Source organism: Hylobates moloch, unplaced genomic scaffold (genome assembly GCF_009828535.3).
Source record: "Hylobates moloch isolate HMO894 unplaced genomic scaffold, HMol_V3 SCAFFOLD_1, whole genome shotgun sequence".
NCBI classification, from domain to species: Eukaryota; Metazoa; Chordata; class Mammalia; order Primates; family Hylobatidae; genus Hylobates; species Hylobates moloch.
The window spans coordinates 238,622,759-238,639,718 of record NW_026652276.1 but is presented as its reverse complement, the minus strand read 5'-3'; the positions used below and the strand labels follow the sequence as shown (position 1 = coordinate 238,639,718).

General features: G+C 47.4%; 1 protein-coding gene across 3 annotated transcripts in view; it reads left to right on the top strand.

Moving 5' to 3' along the window:
* The window catches only part of PTPRN2 (protein tyrosine phosphatase receptor type N2), a 901,057-nt gene that overhangs the window by 233,419 nt on the left and 650,678 nt on the right, over positions 1-16,960 (top strand). For all 3 annotated transcript variants that reach the window (XM_032753238.2, XM_058428604.1, XM_032753237.2), the window contains one exon: positions 1,277-1,390. In XM_032753238.2, coding sequence (XP_032609129.1) covers positions 1,277-1,390 — 114 coding nt within the window. The remainder of the gene's footprint in view (positions 1-1,276; positions 1,391-16,960) is intronic.

Here is a 16,960-nt window from a genome sequence, read left to right as displayed (position 1 = left end):
GAGGAAGGCAAAGGAGCGGGCACATCTGCCTGTGTTCCCGCCGTGTGGTGCGGCCTGTCCATCACGGACGGTGGGGGGCGCCGGGCTCTGCAGACGTGTCCCCGAGAGCCCTCTGCCTTTGTGTGGCCTCGCAGGGATTTCGGGCCGGCTCTCAGACAGGAGGCAGCGCGGCCGGGCAGGCCTGGCGTCTCCTCGCCATTGTCCGCCCGCCCGTGCAGCTGCCAGGCGGCCTCCCGGATTCCCTGGGCTTTGCAAAGTCCCATAGAAACCTGCAAGACGCTTGCAGTACTCGAGGTTATTTTCTGCTAATCACCCGGGCCGGTCGACGGGAGCATATATGTAATATCAGACCAGCAATTACTGCGTCAGCCTGGCCCTGGGCAAATGTGTTTCTGCTAATTACACTTGTTGCATTTGAATGGCTTTCTTCAGCCAAGCTGCACGACGAATCCTAGTGAACAATAAAAGAGACCATTTCCCCTTCCGCCCGGCCCGAAGCTGCAGATGGCCGCCCTGTGTGGAAGCAGTAGCGCCTGAATTAATCTTTTGTGTGCACCAAAGAAGGTAATTTGAATGTTTGAAACCCCACAGGAAGCTTGTCTCAAAGTGAACAATTCGCGGAATAAAGACTAATTAGGGACTAAATTAATTAGAAGGTGTGGTTGGAAAGGATGGTGATGAGCAGAGTCTGCCATTTCAGACAAATGGAATCGAGCTAAATAAATTAGTCCCCATTAGTCCCACATCGTTCGCCTGCCCCGCGCCTCTCCTGCGCCGCCGGAAAGCAGCCCCGGAAGCCGCCCTTGCCTCCCACGCAGCCCAGGGAGAGACGTCTCCGCCGATCCCTGTAGCTCTTGCAAAGCGATACTTATATTTCCTGGGTGTTCTGTTTTCCATGTGGAAAACTGGCCTGGAATGTTACTGACTTTATTTTTTTGCTGTCATTGAGTTGTCAGAAGCAAGTTTTAAATAAAAAAAAAAATGTGAAATTACATAAAAGGAGGGCTTGGGGGTTATGGAGGAAAGTGTAGTGACAACATTGCAGCCACACTGGACTTTCCACCTTGGCATTTGTGTTTTCCGTGATGCTCGGTTTTTATTTAACAAACCAGCATTTTCCGGGCGCTCCCGGGGCCTAACAGCCCTCTGGTGACGCCGTGCTCCAAAACCTCACGGGGGCACGTGATCAGAACGCATTGCAAGGACGTGCGTGACACCTTCCTGCTCTCTAAAAATGAAACGTCTCGTTCTGTCTTATCTGCTTCCCTTCTCACAGATGGGGTGTTTGGAAGGTGCCAGAAGGTTCCGGCAATGGACTTTTACCGCTACGAGGTGTCGCCCGTGGCCCTGCAGCGCCTGCGCGTGGCCTTGCAGAAGCTCTCCGGCACAGGTAGGGCGGGCGTGGGCCGAGGCTCGGCGGCTGCTGCACTGAGCGACCGCACGGGCTTTGCTTCTCCTCCTGGGTGGTGAGGAGCTGGGATGGACTATCCGCGAGTGTGGTGGTGGAAGGGGCAGGTGGGAGCCGGGCGCTGGGCTCACGGGTGCTTCCTACTGGGATCGTCCGTTCCTGGGTTTGGAGGAGCCCAGGCCTGCTGCCTCCTGTGTCCGAGGGAGGAGATGCCGGGAGGCTGCAGTGGCCTGCAGCTGGGCCTGGCGCAAGGTAGGCAGGCGTCGGCTGCTTATCTGGGCCTGGCTGGGTCCGGTGCAGGCGTGGCTCGGCCTGGAGAGAATCAGCCTCCCCTGTCATTGTTGTTGTGAAATTTTTGTTGCAGGTGGTCCCTGCAGGGGTGATGGGAAAGTAATTTTAAAAATCATGATAATTTAAAAATTACATATGGCAACATGGTAGGACCAGGGAATTCCCAGAGCACCGGCCTACTGCTGCCGTTCTTTGACAGTGAAGTGAGGTCTCTTGGTCAGAAGCAGTGCTGTGTGGACACCATGGTGATGGATAAGGCGTTCTGAGTCCACGGATGGTAGTTATGGCAGGAGCACTGTGCGTAGGGAAGCGAAATCCACATCTGGAGTAAGCCTCTAGTCCAGCAAGGACCATTCCCCGCCCCTTCCACAGGGGAAGCTGCCTGCGGAACCACCTGCCCCCTGGCGGCTGGCTGATCACCTCGGGGAATGGTGTCATGTTGGGGACTCAGGGTTGGTCTTTGTGGTGGCCGACTGGGGACTCGGGTAGCCACAGCAGGGCTGGCCTTGGTGAGTGGGAGCCCGGGCGTCACCTCCAACTCTGCCACCGCGGCCACTTTGTTCATGGGCCCACAGGGCAATGGCAGGGTGGCTGGGTAAAGAGGCTGACTGGTGTCCACAGAACAGGTCACCCTATCCACTTGGTTATTAAAATCCTCCTCTGCTGAGGTCACTCTTTGGAGAACATTCACACGGGACATTCATATCTTAGTACTTCATACCACTTCATAGACGTCTATCTAATATGTCTCTTCCCCAGTTGCCCTTGTCAACAATGTTTCCAGTCATATTCTCTCCGAGTCCCTGGCCCTCCAGCCAAGCCATTGGCCACAGCCCATTAATTCATAAGTAATCACACATCTGGCCGTTTCTTCTTCCAGGCGGAATCACCAGCCGTGTGCACTGCTTGAGGTTCTGCTCACAGGAGGGTTTCCGTTCACCTCCGTCCTTCAGGGGTTCCCGGGTTCACCTCCGTCCTTCAGGGGGTCCCGGGTTCACCTCCGTCCTTCAGGGGGTCCCAGCATGGGCGGTGTGTAGTGCTACATGTGTCTGCTTTTGGGTGGTGCCTGCGCATTACACAGAACCACCCACAAACAAAGCCCAAGTCACCTGAGCCCAAGGTCTGTGGGGAACTCTCCACCAAGCCAAACTGCAGGTTGAGAGGGAGAAACGCGTGTGGCGGTGTGGGCCAGGGCTCTGGGCCACTCCCTGATGCACATTCCAGGCCACACTGGACTCCTGAGCCCTTTCCCCACAAGAGCCTCCAGGGCGGCTCAGGCCCAGCTCCTGCTCCATATGTGCCACTGTCGTTTGGCGATGGGGTGCTGTGCGCAGCCCAGTGCCAGGCTTGGCAGGGCATGTAGATACGGGTATCAATGTAGATGACACAGACTGAAGGCTGCCCACGCAGGGACAAACATGGAGTGAGTCATATTGAAGGAAGGTCGTGTGAATATTCAACTGTGTCACATTTTCTGAGTTTGCTTGTCTTGTGAGCCTTACTCTATGTTTCACCCTTCACTTTTTTATCTTGAGAAGAGGGAAAAAGCCTTATTTAAAGAGCAAACAGATGAGCTTTTGCCACGCTGATGGCTGGACGTGCAAGTGGAGGCCAGGGGTTTTTCAATGAGAATGGGCGTGGCTCTTTCAGAACTTCCCCTGAGCCTAATTTCAACCCGGCTCTAGGTATGTATGTAGCTATCACCACGTGCTGGCAACTGGCACTGAACATCATCAGGTTTCTGTGCTATCCTGTGCTGAGATGTGGCGGGGGCAGCGTGCCGGAGTTCACCTGGGCTCCCTTCTCATGGGAGCTAGTGCCACGAGCGCTCTGGGGCCCTGCCTGGGTGGGCGTCCCAGGATGAAACGAAACCAGAGAATGCACAAGACGCTCAGCCTGACAAACTAGAAAAGAACCAAGAAATTTAAGGTGAGTTTCAAAAGGAGAGATAGAAAAATATCTAGTGGCCCCGAATTCCCCAACAGAGATGAGTTTTCTTACCTATGATTTTAAAGCAATAGCCTTTTCTAGTTTGTCTCATACATCCATGAATTCAAATTACATGACAATAATCTAACCAAATAATGGCAAAAGGTAAACCATTTCTCCTAAGGAAAACCATCTCAGAGAAAATTAATATTGTGCTGAGTGTCAGGCTATGTCCACATTCCTGGCACCTGTTCTTGAGGATAAGAGCATCTTTATGGAGACGGAGTCCCAGGCAGCCCCACGTGGAGATGGGATTCGCAGGTATCCTTGTGGAGAGACAGGAGTCCCAGGCAGCCCTGTGGAGAGACAGGAGTCCCAGGCAGCCCTGTGGAGAGACAGGAGTCCCAGGCAGCCCTGTGGAGAGACAGGAGTCCCAGGCAGCCCCACGTGGAGATGGGGTTCGCAGGTATCCTTGTGGAGAGACAGGAGTCCCAGGCAGCCCTGCATCTCCAGTCTTGCTCAGGCCCTGGCTGAGCATCTTCCCAGGTGTATCAGAACTGCCCATGGCCTGGGCACCTGGCGCCCCCTGCCCAGCTCCATCCCCAGGGGCTCTGTGTCCTGGGCTGTTGGACTCTCTAGACAGTGAAAAGTCATCTTCTGCATTGTGGGGACAGAATTGCTGACACCTTCCCAGCTGGTTCTGACACAGCTGTGGGGTGTGTCCTGGGCTGGGCATTTCCAGCAAACCCCGGGGATGACCCTGTGGCAGGAGGATGACCCTGTAGCAGGAGGCCCCTTTGGTTGCCAGGGCCATTGGTGCGTTTAGTCCAGGATGCAGGCTTCTGGAAGGTGGGCGTTCTGTGATGGCACACTTACCTGCACACGAATTCACATGCTCACGTGTAGATACCCACACACGCACACACACCTGCACACTCATTCACATGCGTGTGTACAGGTATCTGTGCATGTGTGTGGGTGTCTACACGTAAGCACATGTGTGCATGTGTGGGTGTCTGCACGTGAGCATGTGAATGAGTACAGGTGTATGTGCATGTGTGTGTATGTCTACATGTTAGCATGTGAGTGCATGTACAGGTAAGTGTGCATGTGTCTACATGTGATGGTGTGCATGTGCAGGTGTGTGTATGGGTTTCTATGTGTAAGCACATAAGTGCATGTGCATTGTGTGGGTGTCTACATGTGAGCATGTGAATGAGTGCAGGTGTGCATGTGTCTACATGTGAGCACATGAGTGCGTGTGCAGGTGTGTGCATGTGTGTGGGTGTCTACATGTAAGCACGTGAGTGCATGTGCTGGTGTGTGTGTGTGGGTGTCTACACGTGAGCACGTGGGTGCATGTGGTTGTGTGTGTGGGTGTCTACACGTGAGCATGTGGGTGCATGTGCAGGTGTGTGTGCATGTGTGTGGGTGTCTACATGTGAGCATGTGAGTGCATGTGCAAGTGTGTGGTTGTCTACACATGAGTACGTGAGTGTGCGTGCAGGTGTGTGTGCGTGTGTGTGGGTGTCTACACATGAGTACGTGCGTGTGCAGGTGTGTGCATGTGTGGGTATCTACACAGCGTGTGTGTGCATGTGTGTGTGCGTGTGTGTGGGTGTGTACACGTGAGCATGTGCGTATGCAGGTTTTTCAGGATTCCAGAAATGATGATCTGTCTTGGTAACTGCACTTGAAACAGAGTTGGTCCTATGCTTCTTCCTGTCATCTTCATCCAGGCCACTTCTTGCAGGTGCAGTTGTCGGATTCATTGACAGACAGCTGCTTGCGCGGCCTTCAGAGCCTTCCGCATGAAGGAGGGTAAATGGGAGTTAATTTCACAACCTTCTTCCTCCACGTAGATGTGTACATCACAGAACAAAATACGTTCACTGTGTTTTTACCATTCTTATCTACTACAGGCAGCATTATTTCATGGGCAGACACACTGCTCTCTCATGTATGATTTTTTTTTTTAAATACATTTCGCTTCTTCTGACAAGCCATTAAAATTCAGCACTTAAATGTCACTCGTTGGCATGCAATTTGCTGTCATGAAAACGACTGTGGGTTCATTTCCTGGCAAGAATCTTCTGACTTATTGAGCTGCATGTCAGAAGGAAAAAGCAAAAAAACCAAATATGTGCATAAAACAGTGTTATCATTCCCTAAAAGAGATGGAAAAGAAATCCCCAAACAATATGGACTGGAACACAGAAATCCAAGGCTGGCCGCACGGGTCCTGGCCAGGATGGCGTCCGGGGAGCTGCTGCTGGGGACGTGCTTGCTGGCACAGGTCAGGGGAGCCGGGCTCTGCCTCCTCCTTGCCCACTGTCTTTGCCTGCGGCCTCCCTGTGCTCACCTGTCTTGTTGTAACGCCCACCCGGGGCCCTTGGAGCTTGGAGGCTTTCCTTCTTGCTGAGAGGAGCTGAGATCCACCCCCCACCCGACCTCCAGGCAGATGTGTGGGGTTGGGGAGGGAGAACGTCTGGCTCACGTCGGGTGAGCACAGGTGGGTGTGTTGGAGTCACGCATGGCGCTCACCCTCCGTGGGACTCGCGCTGTGTCCGGCTCAGGGCTCACCCTCTGTGGGATTTGTGCTCTTTCCGGCTCAGGCTGCCCAGGGCAATGGAGGAGGCTCCCCGGGCAGGCCCAGCGGCTCCTTCCACCCAGCCCCCAGCTCCGGCCGGCCATTTGTGAGGCCCTCTGCCACTGAGGTGCACTGTTTCCAATTCCTCATTCGCAAGCTCTACCTTCCACAGGAGCCCCGAGCATGAACGCATTCGGCCATGGGCCTCACCACTCTGGAAGGTGCACGGCCTCTTCTCCACTGTCCCATAGTGCGTTCCTCCTTTCCCAGGCCTCACAGAATGGCCTTTTTGTCTGCCTGCGCCCGGCATTCCGTTCTTGATGGCCGAGCTGTTCTCTAGGAGACACTGCTTTGTCTTCCTTTTGATCTCTCAACACAAGCACTTTTAAAAATTCATCCACGGTGAAGGAGGCTTGTTCCAGCACACACCTCAAGACTCTTTCAGCCTCAACGCGTTTCCCAGACCCAAAGCTGCTTCTGCATTTTTAGGAATTTGTCACAGCAGTGCCCCTACTTCCCGGTGCCAATTTTTCTCTTGTTCGAGCTGCTGTCACAAAAATCACATGGCGTGGGCAGCTGAAACAGCAAACATTGATTTCTCACAGCTCTGGAGGCTCCCCCAGATTTGGTGTCTGGTGGGGGGTGGCTTCCTGGTTCATGGGTGGCTTCTCCCCTTGTGTCCTCATGTGGCAGACGGGGCAAGGGAACGCTCTGGGATCTCTTTCGTATGCACACTAATCCCACCTGCATGGGTGCCGTCTTCATGACCTAATTACCCCCAAAGCCTTCACCTCCTAATGCTGTCACACTGGGGATCAGAATTCCAGCATGTACGTTTGGGGAGGATGTCAACATTCAGTCTGTATCATAGCATGTGTATCCTATGACCATAGTGTATCTCATTGGTTAGTTTTTATATTTGAACTAATCTTATATTCCTGGGATATTCCTTACTTGACCATGCTGTATAATTCTTTGTATATGTTTCTGGAGTATCTTAGTGTTTTGTTGAGAATTTTTATGTCCGTATTTATAAAGGATATCTCTTAATCTTTTGATATCTTTGGTTTTGGTATTATAGTAATACATAACTTGTCAAATGCATTAGTCAGGGTTCTCTAGAAGGACAGAACTAATAGGATAGATGTGTATATAAAGGAGTTTTTTAAGGAGTATTGACTCACACGATCACAGGGTGAGGTCCCACAATAGGCCCTGAGGAGCAGGGAAGCCAGTCTGAGTCCTAAAGCTGAAGAACTTGAAGTCCAAGGTTTGAAGGCAGGAAGCATCCCACAGGGGAGAAGTATGTAGGCTGGAAGACTAAACCACTTTTGTGTTCTTCTGCCTGCTTTTGTTCTGACTGGTGCTGGAAGTTGATTAGATGGTGCCCACCCAGACTGAGGGTGGGTCTGCCTCTCCCAGTCCACTGACTCAAAGGTGAATCTCCTTTGGAAACGCCCTCACAGACACACCCAGGATCAATACTTTGCATCCTTCAATCCAATCAAGTTGACACGCAATATTAACCATCACATCAAATTAATTGAAGAGTATTCTTTCTTTTTTTTTTGGAAGACTGTGAAAGAATGGTGTTAATTCTTCCTTAAACATTTGAAGCCAAGCTATTGCAAATGGAAGCCATCTGACCATGGGCTTTTCTTTATGAGGTTTTAAATTACTCAATTTCCATTATTATAGGCATATTCAAATTTTCTATTTCTTCTTGAGTCAGTTTCAGTAGTTCATGTCTTCATAAGAATTTGTCAATTTCACCTAGATTATCTAATTTTTTGGCACACGATTACTTATAGTATTTCTGTATACTCCTTGTAATTTTTATGTCTGTAAGATCAGTAATAATGTCCTTTCATTCCTGATTATTTTTTGAGTTGCTTTCTTAGTGTTCGCTCAGAAGATTAATATTATTTAATTTTAACACCAAGTTAATTAATTCAAATTAACATTAAGATCTTCATAATAATCTAGTTGAATTAATACCAACTTAACTTTCAAACACTATCATTTTCTTCTCTTTCCCTCTGTGCTGTTATTGTCATGAACATTACATCTTTATAGATTGTACGTTTATCAACATGGATTTATAATTATTGCTTTATGCAGTTTTTTTTAAGAAAATTAGGAGAAAATAAATGTTACATACTCAAATATTTGTTCTGTCTTTCATATTTACTAAATAATGACCTTTGCTGGTGCTGTTTATTTCTTTATTTCGATACAACTCACTGTCTAATGTCCTTTCATTTTTCCCTAAAGTACTCCATTTAGAACTTGCTAGGGAAGGGTTGTTAGCAAAAATCTCTTTGTTTTTTGTTTGGGAATGTATTGATTTCTCTTTTAGTTTTGGAGGATAGATTTTCTGAATATAGAATTCTTGGTTGATAGACTTTTTTCTTTTAGGACTTTGAATATATCATTCCACTGCCTCTTGGCCTTCATAGTCTCAGATGAGAAATTAGTTGTTAATATTATTGAGGATCATTGCCTATTTTCTGTTGCTTATCACAGAATATCTGAAACTGGGTAATTTATAAAGAAAAGGAATTTATTTCTTACAGGTATCTGGGCTGAGAAGTTCAAGGTTGAGGGGCAGAATCAGGTAAGGGTCTTCTTGCTGTTGGGGACTCTCTGCAGAGTCCTGAGGTGGCACAGGGTATCACATGATGAGGAGGCTGAGCATGCTAGTGTGCTAGCTCAGGTCTCCCTTCCTCTTCTTAGAAAGTCACCAGGTCCCCTCTTGTGATAACCCATTAATTCATTAATTCATGAGTGGATTAATCCATTCATGAGGGCAGAGCCCTCATGACCCAGTTACCTCCTCCCTCCTGATACTGCCAAATTAGGGATTAAACTTCAACATGAGTTTTGGAGGGAACAAATATCTAGTCCATAACATGTGTGACAAGTTGCTTCTCTCTTACTGCTTTCATTAGATTTACTTTGTCTTTGGGTTTTGAAAATCTGATTTTGATGTGTCTAGGTGTGGCTGTCTTAGAGTTTATTCTACTTGGAGTTAATTGAGTGTTTTAGATATGTAGATTCATGTTTTCCATCTAGTTTTGGGAATTTGGGGTCATTATTTCTTCAAATATTCTTTCTGCCTCATTCTTTCTCTTCTACATCTGGGACTTCCTTTACATGTATCTCAGTACATTGGATGGTCTCTCACAGGTTTCTAATTTTTTAGTATTCTTTTTTCTTTCTGTTCCTCAGACTGGATAATTTCAGTTGACCTATCCTGAAGTTTGCTAATTCTTTCATCTGCTGCTAAGATCTGCCGTTGAGCTGCTGTACTGAATTTTTCAATTATTTTTGAAATGTAATTTCTGTCTCTTTATTCATATTCTCTATTTGATGAGACACTATTTTCCTACTTTTATTTAGCTCTTTGGACATTGTTCTTATAGTTTTTGGAGCACATTAAAAATAGCTCATTTAGTCTGGGCATGGTGGCTCATGCCTATAATCCCAGCACTTTGGGAGGCCGAGGCGGGTGGATCACTTGAGGTTCAGGAGTTCAAGACTAGTCTGCCCAACATGGTGAAACCCCGTCTCTACTAAAAATACAAAAATTAGCTGGGCATGGTGATGCATGCCTGTAATCCCAGCTACTTGGGAGGCTGAGGCAGGGGAATCAATTGAACTTGGGAGGCAGAGGTTGCAGTAGGCTGAGATCACACCACTGCACTCCAGCCTGGGTGACAGAGCAAGACTCTGTCTCAAAAAAAAAAAAAAATAGCTCTTTTAAAATCTTTGTCTTGTAAGCCATTTGGCTTCCCCAAGGACAGCTTCTATTGTTTTCCTATGGAAGAGGCACATTTGCATGTTTCTTTGAATGCCTCAAAAATTTTTAGGAAAATTTGATATTTTAAATAATATAGTGTGGCAACTCTGAAAACCAGAACTTCCCTCTCCTTAGGTGGTGGTGGTGTTGTTTATTGTTGTTTGCTTGCTTAGTGACTATTCTGAACTAATTCTGTAAAGTTTGTGTTTTTTTCGTCATGTGTGGCTACCAAGTCTCTGCTCAGTTTGGTTAGTGGTCAGATGGTGACCAGACAGATTGCCTTAAATGCCTAGAAACAAGCCTCAGTCTCTGCTGAGGGTTCTGTGTGAGTGTGGGGCATACCTTCAGCCGTCAGACAGGCAGTTCACAGCTCTGTTGTAGCCTTCACTTCCTGCTGGCCCAGAGCCTCTACAGCAGCCAGGGTCGCGTGAGAGCTTAGAGCCTCATGTCTTTCCTGAATGTGCACAGCCTGGGCAGGCACACAGCCCTCCATGTGTAGTGGCCATCCATAATCCAAGGATCATGTCAGAGCTTTGCAAAGCCCCTGTGCACATCTCATTTTCCAGCTTTTCCTTCAAGCTTTCTGGTTAGCCTATTGTTTGTCCCAACCATTAGCCTCTACCTCCAGTGGCTGGTAAGTAAAACATTATCTCTAAATGTTTTCAACAAATGCCCCCAGGGAAAAGACTTTTCACATATGTGAGCTTTGAGTTGGATGAAATAAAGACAGCCTTTCCAGTGGGTCCTCCAGGGAACAACCAGAGACAGGTCAAGTAGTGACAATTCTCTGGGAATGGGGTTTTGAAGGCACTCTAACCCCACCCTGTGCTTTCTGGTGGCTTCCAGGCTGTTGGTTTTTACTGCCATTGTAGGCTGCTCATTTTCAAGCCTGTGGCAGAGCTGAGGAGAGGGAGCTTGGAAATAGGGTGAGTTAAGATGCCAGGAAGTTCGCTGTTCTTGCTGAGATTCAGACCTTTCTTTCTTTCTTTCTTTCTTTCTTTCTTTCTTTCTTTCTTTCTTTCTTTCTTTCTTTCTTTCTTTCTTTCTTTCTTTCTTTTTTAAGTAAATTGCTCTGATTTCTGCCAGCCTTTAGTTAATTTCCAGAGTTCTGTAAAGGTTGATTCTGATATTTTTGGGTGGTTTTCTCATTGCTTTTATGAAGGAGAGAACGTTTAAGGTTCTTTGCCATTTTCACTGATGTCTACAGCTACTTCCTAAGGCTGCATTTCTCTGGTCCTCTCCTCAACGTTCATCTGGACATCACCTTGGGGATCACTAGCTGGGGACAGCTTCACTTCGGTTTGATTTAAGTGTGATCTTGGTTTGTTGATTTCCTCGTCTAGTTGCTCCATCTGTTTTATGTGGGAATTGGGGAATACCCAAAAACAATGCTGCCATGGCCACATCCATCTTTTTTTCTCTTTCTCTCTCCACCTCCCTCCCCCCCCACTCTCTCCCTTCCTCCCTCTCTCCCTCTATCTTTAGCTCTATGTTTTGTCTAATATAAAAATTAATCCCTATTTTTTTCTGTTGTCCTTTCCTTGTTAAAAATATCTGTTGGGTTCCTCTGCACTGAAGGGAAGAAGCCACTCTTGGCTTCAGAGTATAAACCAAAAATAAAATTCTAAGTCCCCCAACCAGCTGAATGGACCTCTCCTCTCAGCCAAGGGCATTCTAAAATAAACCTGAAACACTAGTTCAGGCCATGATGGGAAGGGGTATTTGGACATACCTTATTCTACCCTCCTCCCTTGGTGTCTAGGCACAGCTGACCAGTGTTAATATTGAAACAGAGGCATGAAGACTGACAAAGCAGACCCTTTGCAGCTATAAGGTACCAACATGGCAGATCCCAGGCCCTGAAAGAAATGGAAGTATTTTACCCCAAAATATATTTCTGCGATATATTTAAATGGCTTGCAAAGCTGTCTCCCCTGCGAAATGTCTACATTCTGTAGAGAATCCCTTTTCCTTTCCAGGTCTTTTCTCTGATCCAAGAGGGAATTAACTAAGAGTGGCACCTTTTCAAGTCTGATAAACATTGACCATCTATTCTCTCTGAAGCCTGCAACCTGGAGGTTTCATCTGCATAATAAATACCTTGGTTTCCACAGCCCCTTATCTTAACCCAGACACTCCTTTCTACCGATTCCGGGTCCTTAGATAAACTCAACCAATTGCCATTCAGAAATCTTTGAATTCATCTATGCCCAGGAAGACCCTGCTTAGTGTTTTCTGGTCTTTCTGGACCAAGCCTGTGTACATCTTAGTGTATTGATGGATGTCTTATGCCTCCCTAGCATGTAGAAATCCAAGGCTGTGTACATCTTAGTGTATTGACGCATGTCTTATGCCGCCGTAGCATGCAGAAATCCAAGCCTGTGTACACCTTAGTGTATTGGCGGATGTCTTATGCCTCCCTGACATGTAGAAATCCAAGGCTGTGTACATCTTAGTGTATTGACGCATGTCTTATGCCTCCCTAGCATGTAGAAATCCAAGCTGAAGCCCATCCACCTTGGGCACATGATCTCAGGCTCTCCTGGGGCTGTGGCCTGGGCCATTGGTCACTCACATTTGGCTCAGAATACATTTCTTCAAATAGTTTTCAGAGTTTGACCCTCTTCATCAACAAGAACAGTAGTTTTCAGCCCTGACATTATATTAAAGTAAATCGGGAGCCTCAGAAACCGTGATGTCTGGGGCCTTACCCTTCAGAGATTCTAAATTGATTTGTCTAATATGGGGCCTGCCATCAGCATCTCCTAAAAATTCTCCAGGTGATTTCAGTGTCTTCATCTTTATTTTTTTCCATGAATAAAATGGGACTAACACTCTCTGAAGCTTGTTTTATACACCAACAATATGAATGGCTTTCTTCTTATTCCTGTCTTAAATTTTTATCCGGCTGTCTTAAGGTTTACACATTGCAAGCTTAATGACTTTTTAATCCTGTATGGTAAATTAGTATAATATATTTTGTTAAAATTTTCATAGAATAATGGAGAAGGGGATACTGGGTATAGTATAGAGCAGTAAAATTTTAAAAGTAGTTTTAACTTACAGGGTTCTACTGGTGCTTTCCTTTTGCTGTAGGGAAGTTACATCTCTTTATTTAGCAGATTAAAGCACAGAGGGATTACAGGGTGTTCCCAGGGTCCTTCGGCTGGTGTGGAGTGGAGAGTGGAATTCCAAACTCCCAGCAGGAGAGTGCGGAGCAGTGATTTTTAAAATTTTGATCTCAGGACCACAACCTATTATTGAAAATTACTGAAGACTCCAAAGAATTTCTGGTTTTTTTTTTTTTTTTTGGGTTAGTGCTATCCACATTTGTTACCTTAGAAATTAAAATTGGCAACACTTTAGAAAAGCTCTTTATTAATTCACTTAAAAATAAATCATAAAATTATTTCATTATAAACATAGTAGCTATATTTTCCAAAACATAAAAAAGTGCTGAGTGTGGCATTTTTGTTTTACATTTTTACATTCTTGTTTCAGACTTTTGCAATTCTCATTGTTTCATTTAACAGAAAACACCTGGATTCTCATCTCTGCCTCCCACTCATTCTGTGTCATTTCCTGCCACATAGCCTCTGGACTGTTCCAAGTTCTCTCATGAAAGAGTACACGTGAGAAAGGCAAAGTACGTCTTAGTATTTTATGAAAATAGTTCTGGCCTCATGGACCACTTGAAAGAGCCTGGGGGCCTCTTACAGTTGCAGGCTGTGCTCTGAGCATTGATTGTGGAGAGATAACAGGGTGGCCTTGGAGTCCAGATGGAGTTTAAGTTCCAGCTGTGGCACGTGTGAGTCGTGCCATCTTGGGCACATCACGTAACTGCCCTGTTTTCGTTCTTTATCATGAAATGAGGGTGGTCTTACATGCCTTAGGTTGAATGTGCTGGGACCAAAGTCTGAGACAGAGATTTGCTTGCAGTCAGTGACTGGGGGTGATCTGGGGTCACCCCCATACAGGCGATGGAAGCTGAATTGGGCAGAGGGAGAAGGTGAGCTGGAATGCAGTTTAAGAGGCCCAAGCTGATCCTGTGAGGTGCTCTGCAGCCGGAGCTGGGATTCCCCTTTGGGGTTGACCCAACCAGGGCTGGGGGCTAGGCCTTTGGGTCCCACATGAGGGATCGCTGGTGGTGGTCCGCCTCCAGGGAGCAAGAGACTGTAACTTACGGAGTGGCTGTTCCCTTGGGCTCAGGTGGTGATGGGGAGGGATTCAGTGGCTAACCCCTAGCCCTCAACAGCTGGTGGCTGGGGAGAGGATGCAGAGTCCCTAGGAAGCAGCATTGTGGCTGTCACAGTACCCACCACCCTGAATGTTATCATTTCTCAGGTGCGTATTGTTTTCCCATCCCTGAAATTAGGAGGCATCTTTTATCAATAGCACATCATCGTTTAACTGCCAGCGGGTTTGTTTTTCCTTAGCAGTACTAGAGTAATGGTCTGTCTTGCAATCAATAGCTTCCTAGATTGGAGGAGGTCATACCTTCTTATGGGACAGGGGACTGCTTTTTTTGAGACAGGCTCTTACTCTATTGCCCAGGCTGGAATGCAGTGGCACAATCTCGGCTTACTGCAACCTCTGCCTCCTGGACTCAAGTGATCCTCCCATCTCAGCCTCCCAAGTAGTTGAAACTACAGGTGCACACCACCATGCCCAGCTAATTTTTGTATTTTTTGGCAGAGATGGGGTTTTGCCATGTTGCCCAGGCTGGTCTCGAACTCCTGGGCTCAAGCAATCCACTTGCCTTGGCCTCCCAAAGTTCTGGGATTATAGGAATGGGCCACCACGCCCAGCAAATGGGATTGTTCTTAAGATTAATTTAGGTGGTGCCACTCATTAAATGCTCAGGAAGTGTGAATGTCCTTTGCTTATTGGTACTGAGTATGGTAGAAGCTTCCCTGATGATGTTGAAGGTTCACATAACTCAAACCAGCGAGAGCTGGGGAGTGGTGTGTAGGTTAACCCGGAAGCTGATAAATACAGAGCATTCTGCTAAGCACCTTGGGAGCTAAGACGATGACTCAGAATTGGGAACTCTGGTTAACTGCTTGGGAATTCTGAATAAATACATCTGTTCAGCTTCTTAGAATTGAGTGCAAATTAATGCAAACAGATCAGAACAGGGAGGAGGGGAGTGTGTCAGGAGCCGTTAACGCAGAGCCTGGGGACAGCTGAGCCGGTTGTGGTTCCTCTATGTTCATGCCCTGCAGTGCCGGCTGTTTAATTTGCAGGGCCGTGCAAAGTGCAAATATAGGTCCTTAGTTCAGAAATCAAGGAAAAGTGCCCCTAAAGGAACTAGTTATAGTATAAGATCCTTTCACAATCTCCCTCTTGACTTGTCATGGGATTTTTATTTGCTATTCAGCATCATTCTAAAAAATGTAAGATTTTTGAATTATTAACATGAAGGTTACCATTCATCTGTATATTGTGCATTGCTGGTTTCAAATGCAAACGAAAGAACATTTAATTCACGTGCAGAATCTGAACAACTACACAGTTCATCTGTCACAGCTCAAACATGCATATGTATTTCATTCTCATTAGAACGGTGGAAATGCTGTGTGAAACTCACTCGGCTGTGTTTATTTCCCTTCATGAAACACCCACTGTCCACCGAGATTCTCCACCTTTGCTCACACATGAGAAGGACTGTGGGCTGCCCACCTCCCCTCCCTCCACACGGCCACATTCAGCATAAATGGTGGCTTATGTGGGGAAGCAATGTGAGTGGGAGAGAGGGTGGGACCCTTGGTCATTTGTATTGCTTAGGACACTGTTGCACTTTCTGTTTGCGCAAGCTCTGGGTAAGCAGAGGAGTGGCCTCTCAGGGCCACATGAGCACAGGCGGACACGTGGCGGGCGAGGCGCCGTGGGACTGTGGCGGGCGAGGCGCTGTGGGCGTGCGGATCAGGATGTCTTCTCTGCAGGTGCGCACACCATGTCGTCCCACGGGATGTCTCACACAAAATATAGGTTGGGAGATAAAATCATCCATGATTTCAGGACAGCAACGGCAGCGTGTCAAAGCAAATGAGAAATTCGGCGCACGGCCCCTGGCGACTACCCAGGTCCATGCTCCCCTGAGGCTGCCCGCCTTCCTCCCCCAGCCATCGGATGAGACGATATGAGGGGACCTTTGGCCGTTTGCTTTATGGCCTTGACTTCAAGGGCTAGGGGTAGAACCTGACTGCCACCATTGGGAAATGCCACAGTGGGCCCGTCCCTCATAATTACAATCATTTCTGCATTTGTTTCTATGAAATGGACTTTAGTTAAGAAACTTTGCTTCTTCATTGACCCATATCATCATTTCAGAGGCATTCTCTGTGGTTCAAAGTGACATAAATTGCTTGCTGCCAAAACATCCTAGGTTTCTACAGAGTAAACAAATATTTTCAACTGTCAGACAGTGGGAAAAATGTGTGTCTTGGGAGGAAATGGTGCTCGTGTTGCCTGCTCTGACCCCATGAAACATTCAATGGTGTTACCTGGAAAAGGCCTTTCCAGGACCTGCCCCTGAGCTGCTAATACTCTCCAAGGACCTTTCAGGGACATTCTCCTCCCGACCAAGGTGCTTGTTTTGCTGGGTTCTGGGGTAAAGACCCAACCGCAGCAAGCACCTGCCAGGGCTTCCATGGGGAGCCTGGGAACGGCCAACCACTCTGCCACTTCCTGAGGGAGGTGAGGGAGCTCTGGGGCAGTGAAGGATGAATGCAGCCAGCAGCTCTAGGACTGAGGAATCCATGTCTGCTAAAAACTGTCAGAGAGGTGAGAAGCTTATTTACAGCTCTTAGAAGGCCCTGGCTATCTGTCTTTGCTATGTTAATGAGCTAAAAAAAAAAAAAAAAAAAATTGCTTCCTGGCCAGGCGTGGTGGCTTACGCGTGTAATCCCAGCACTCTAGGAGGCTGAGGCCAGTGGAT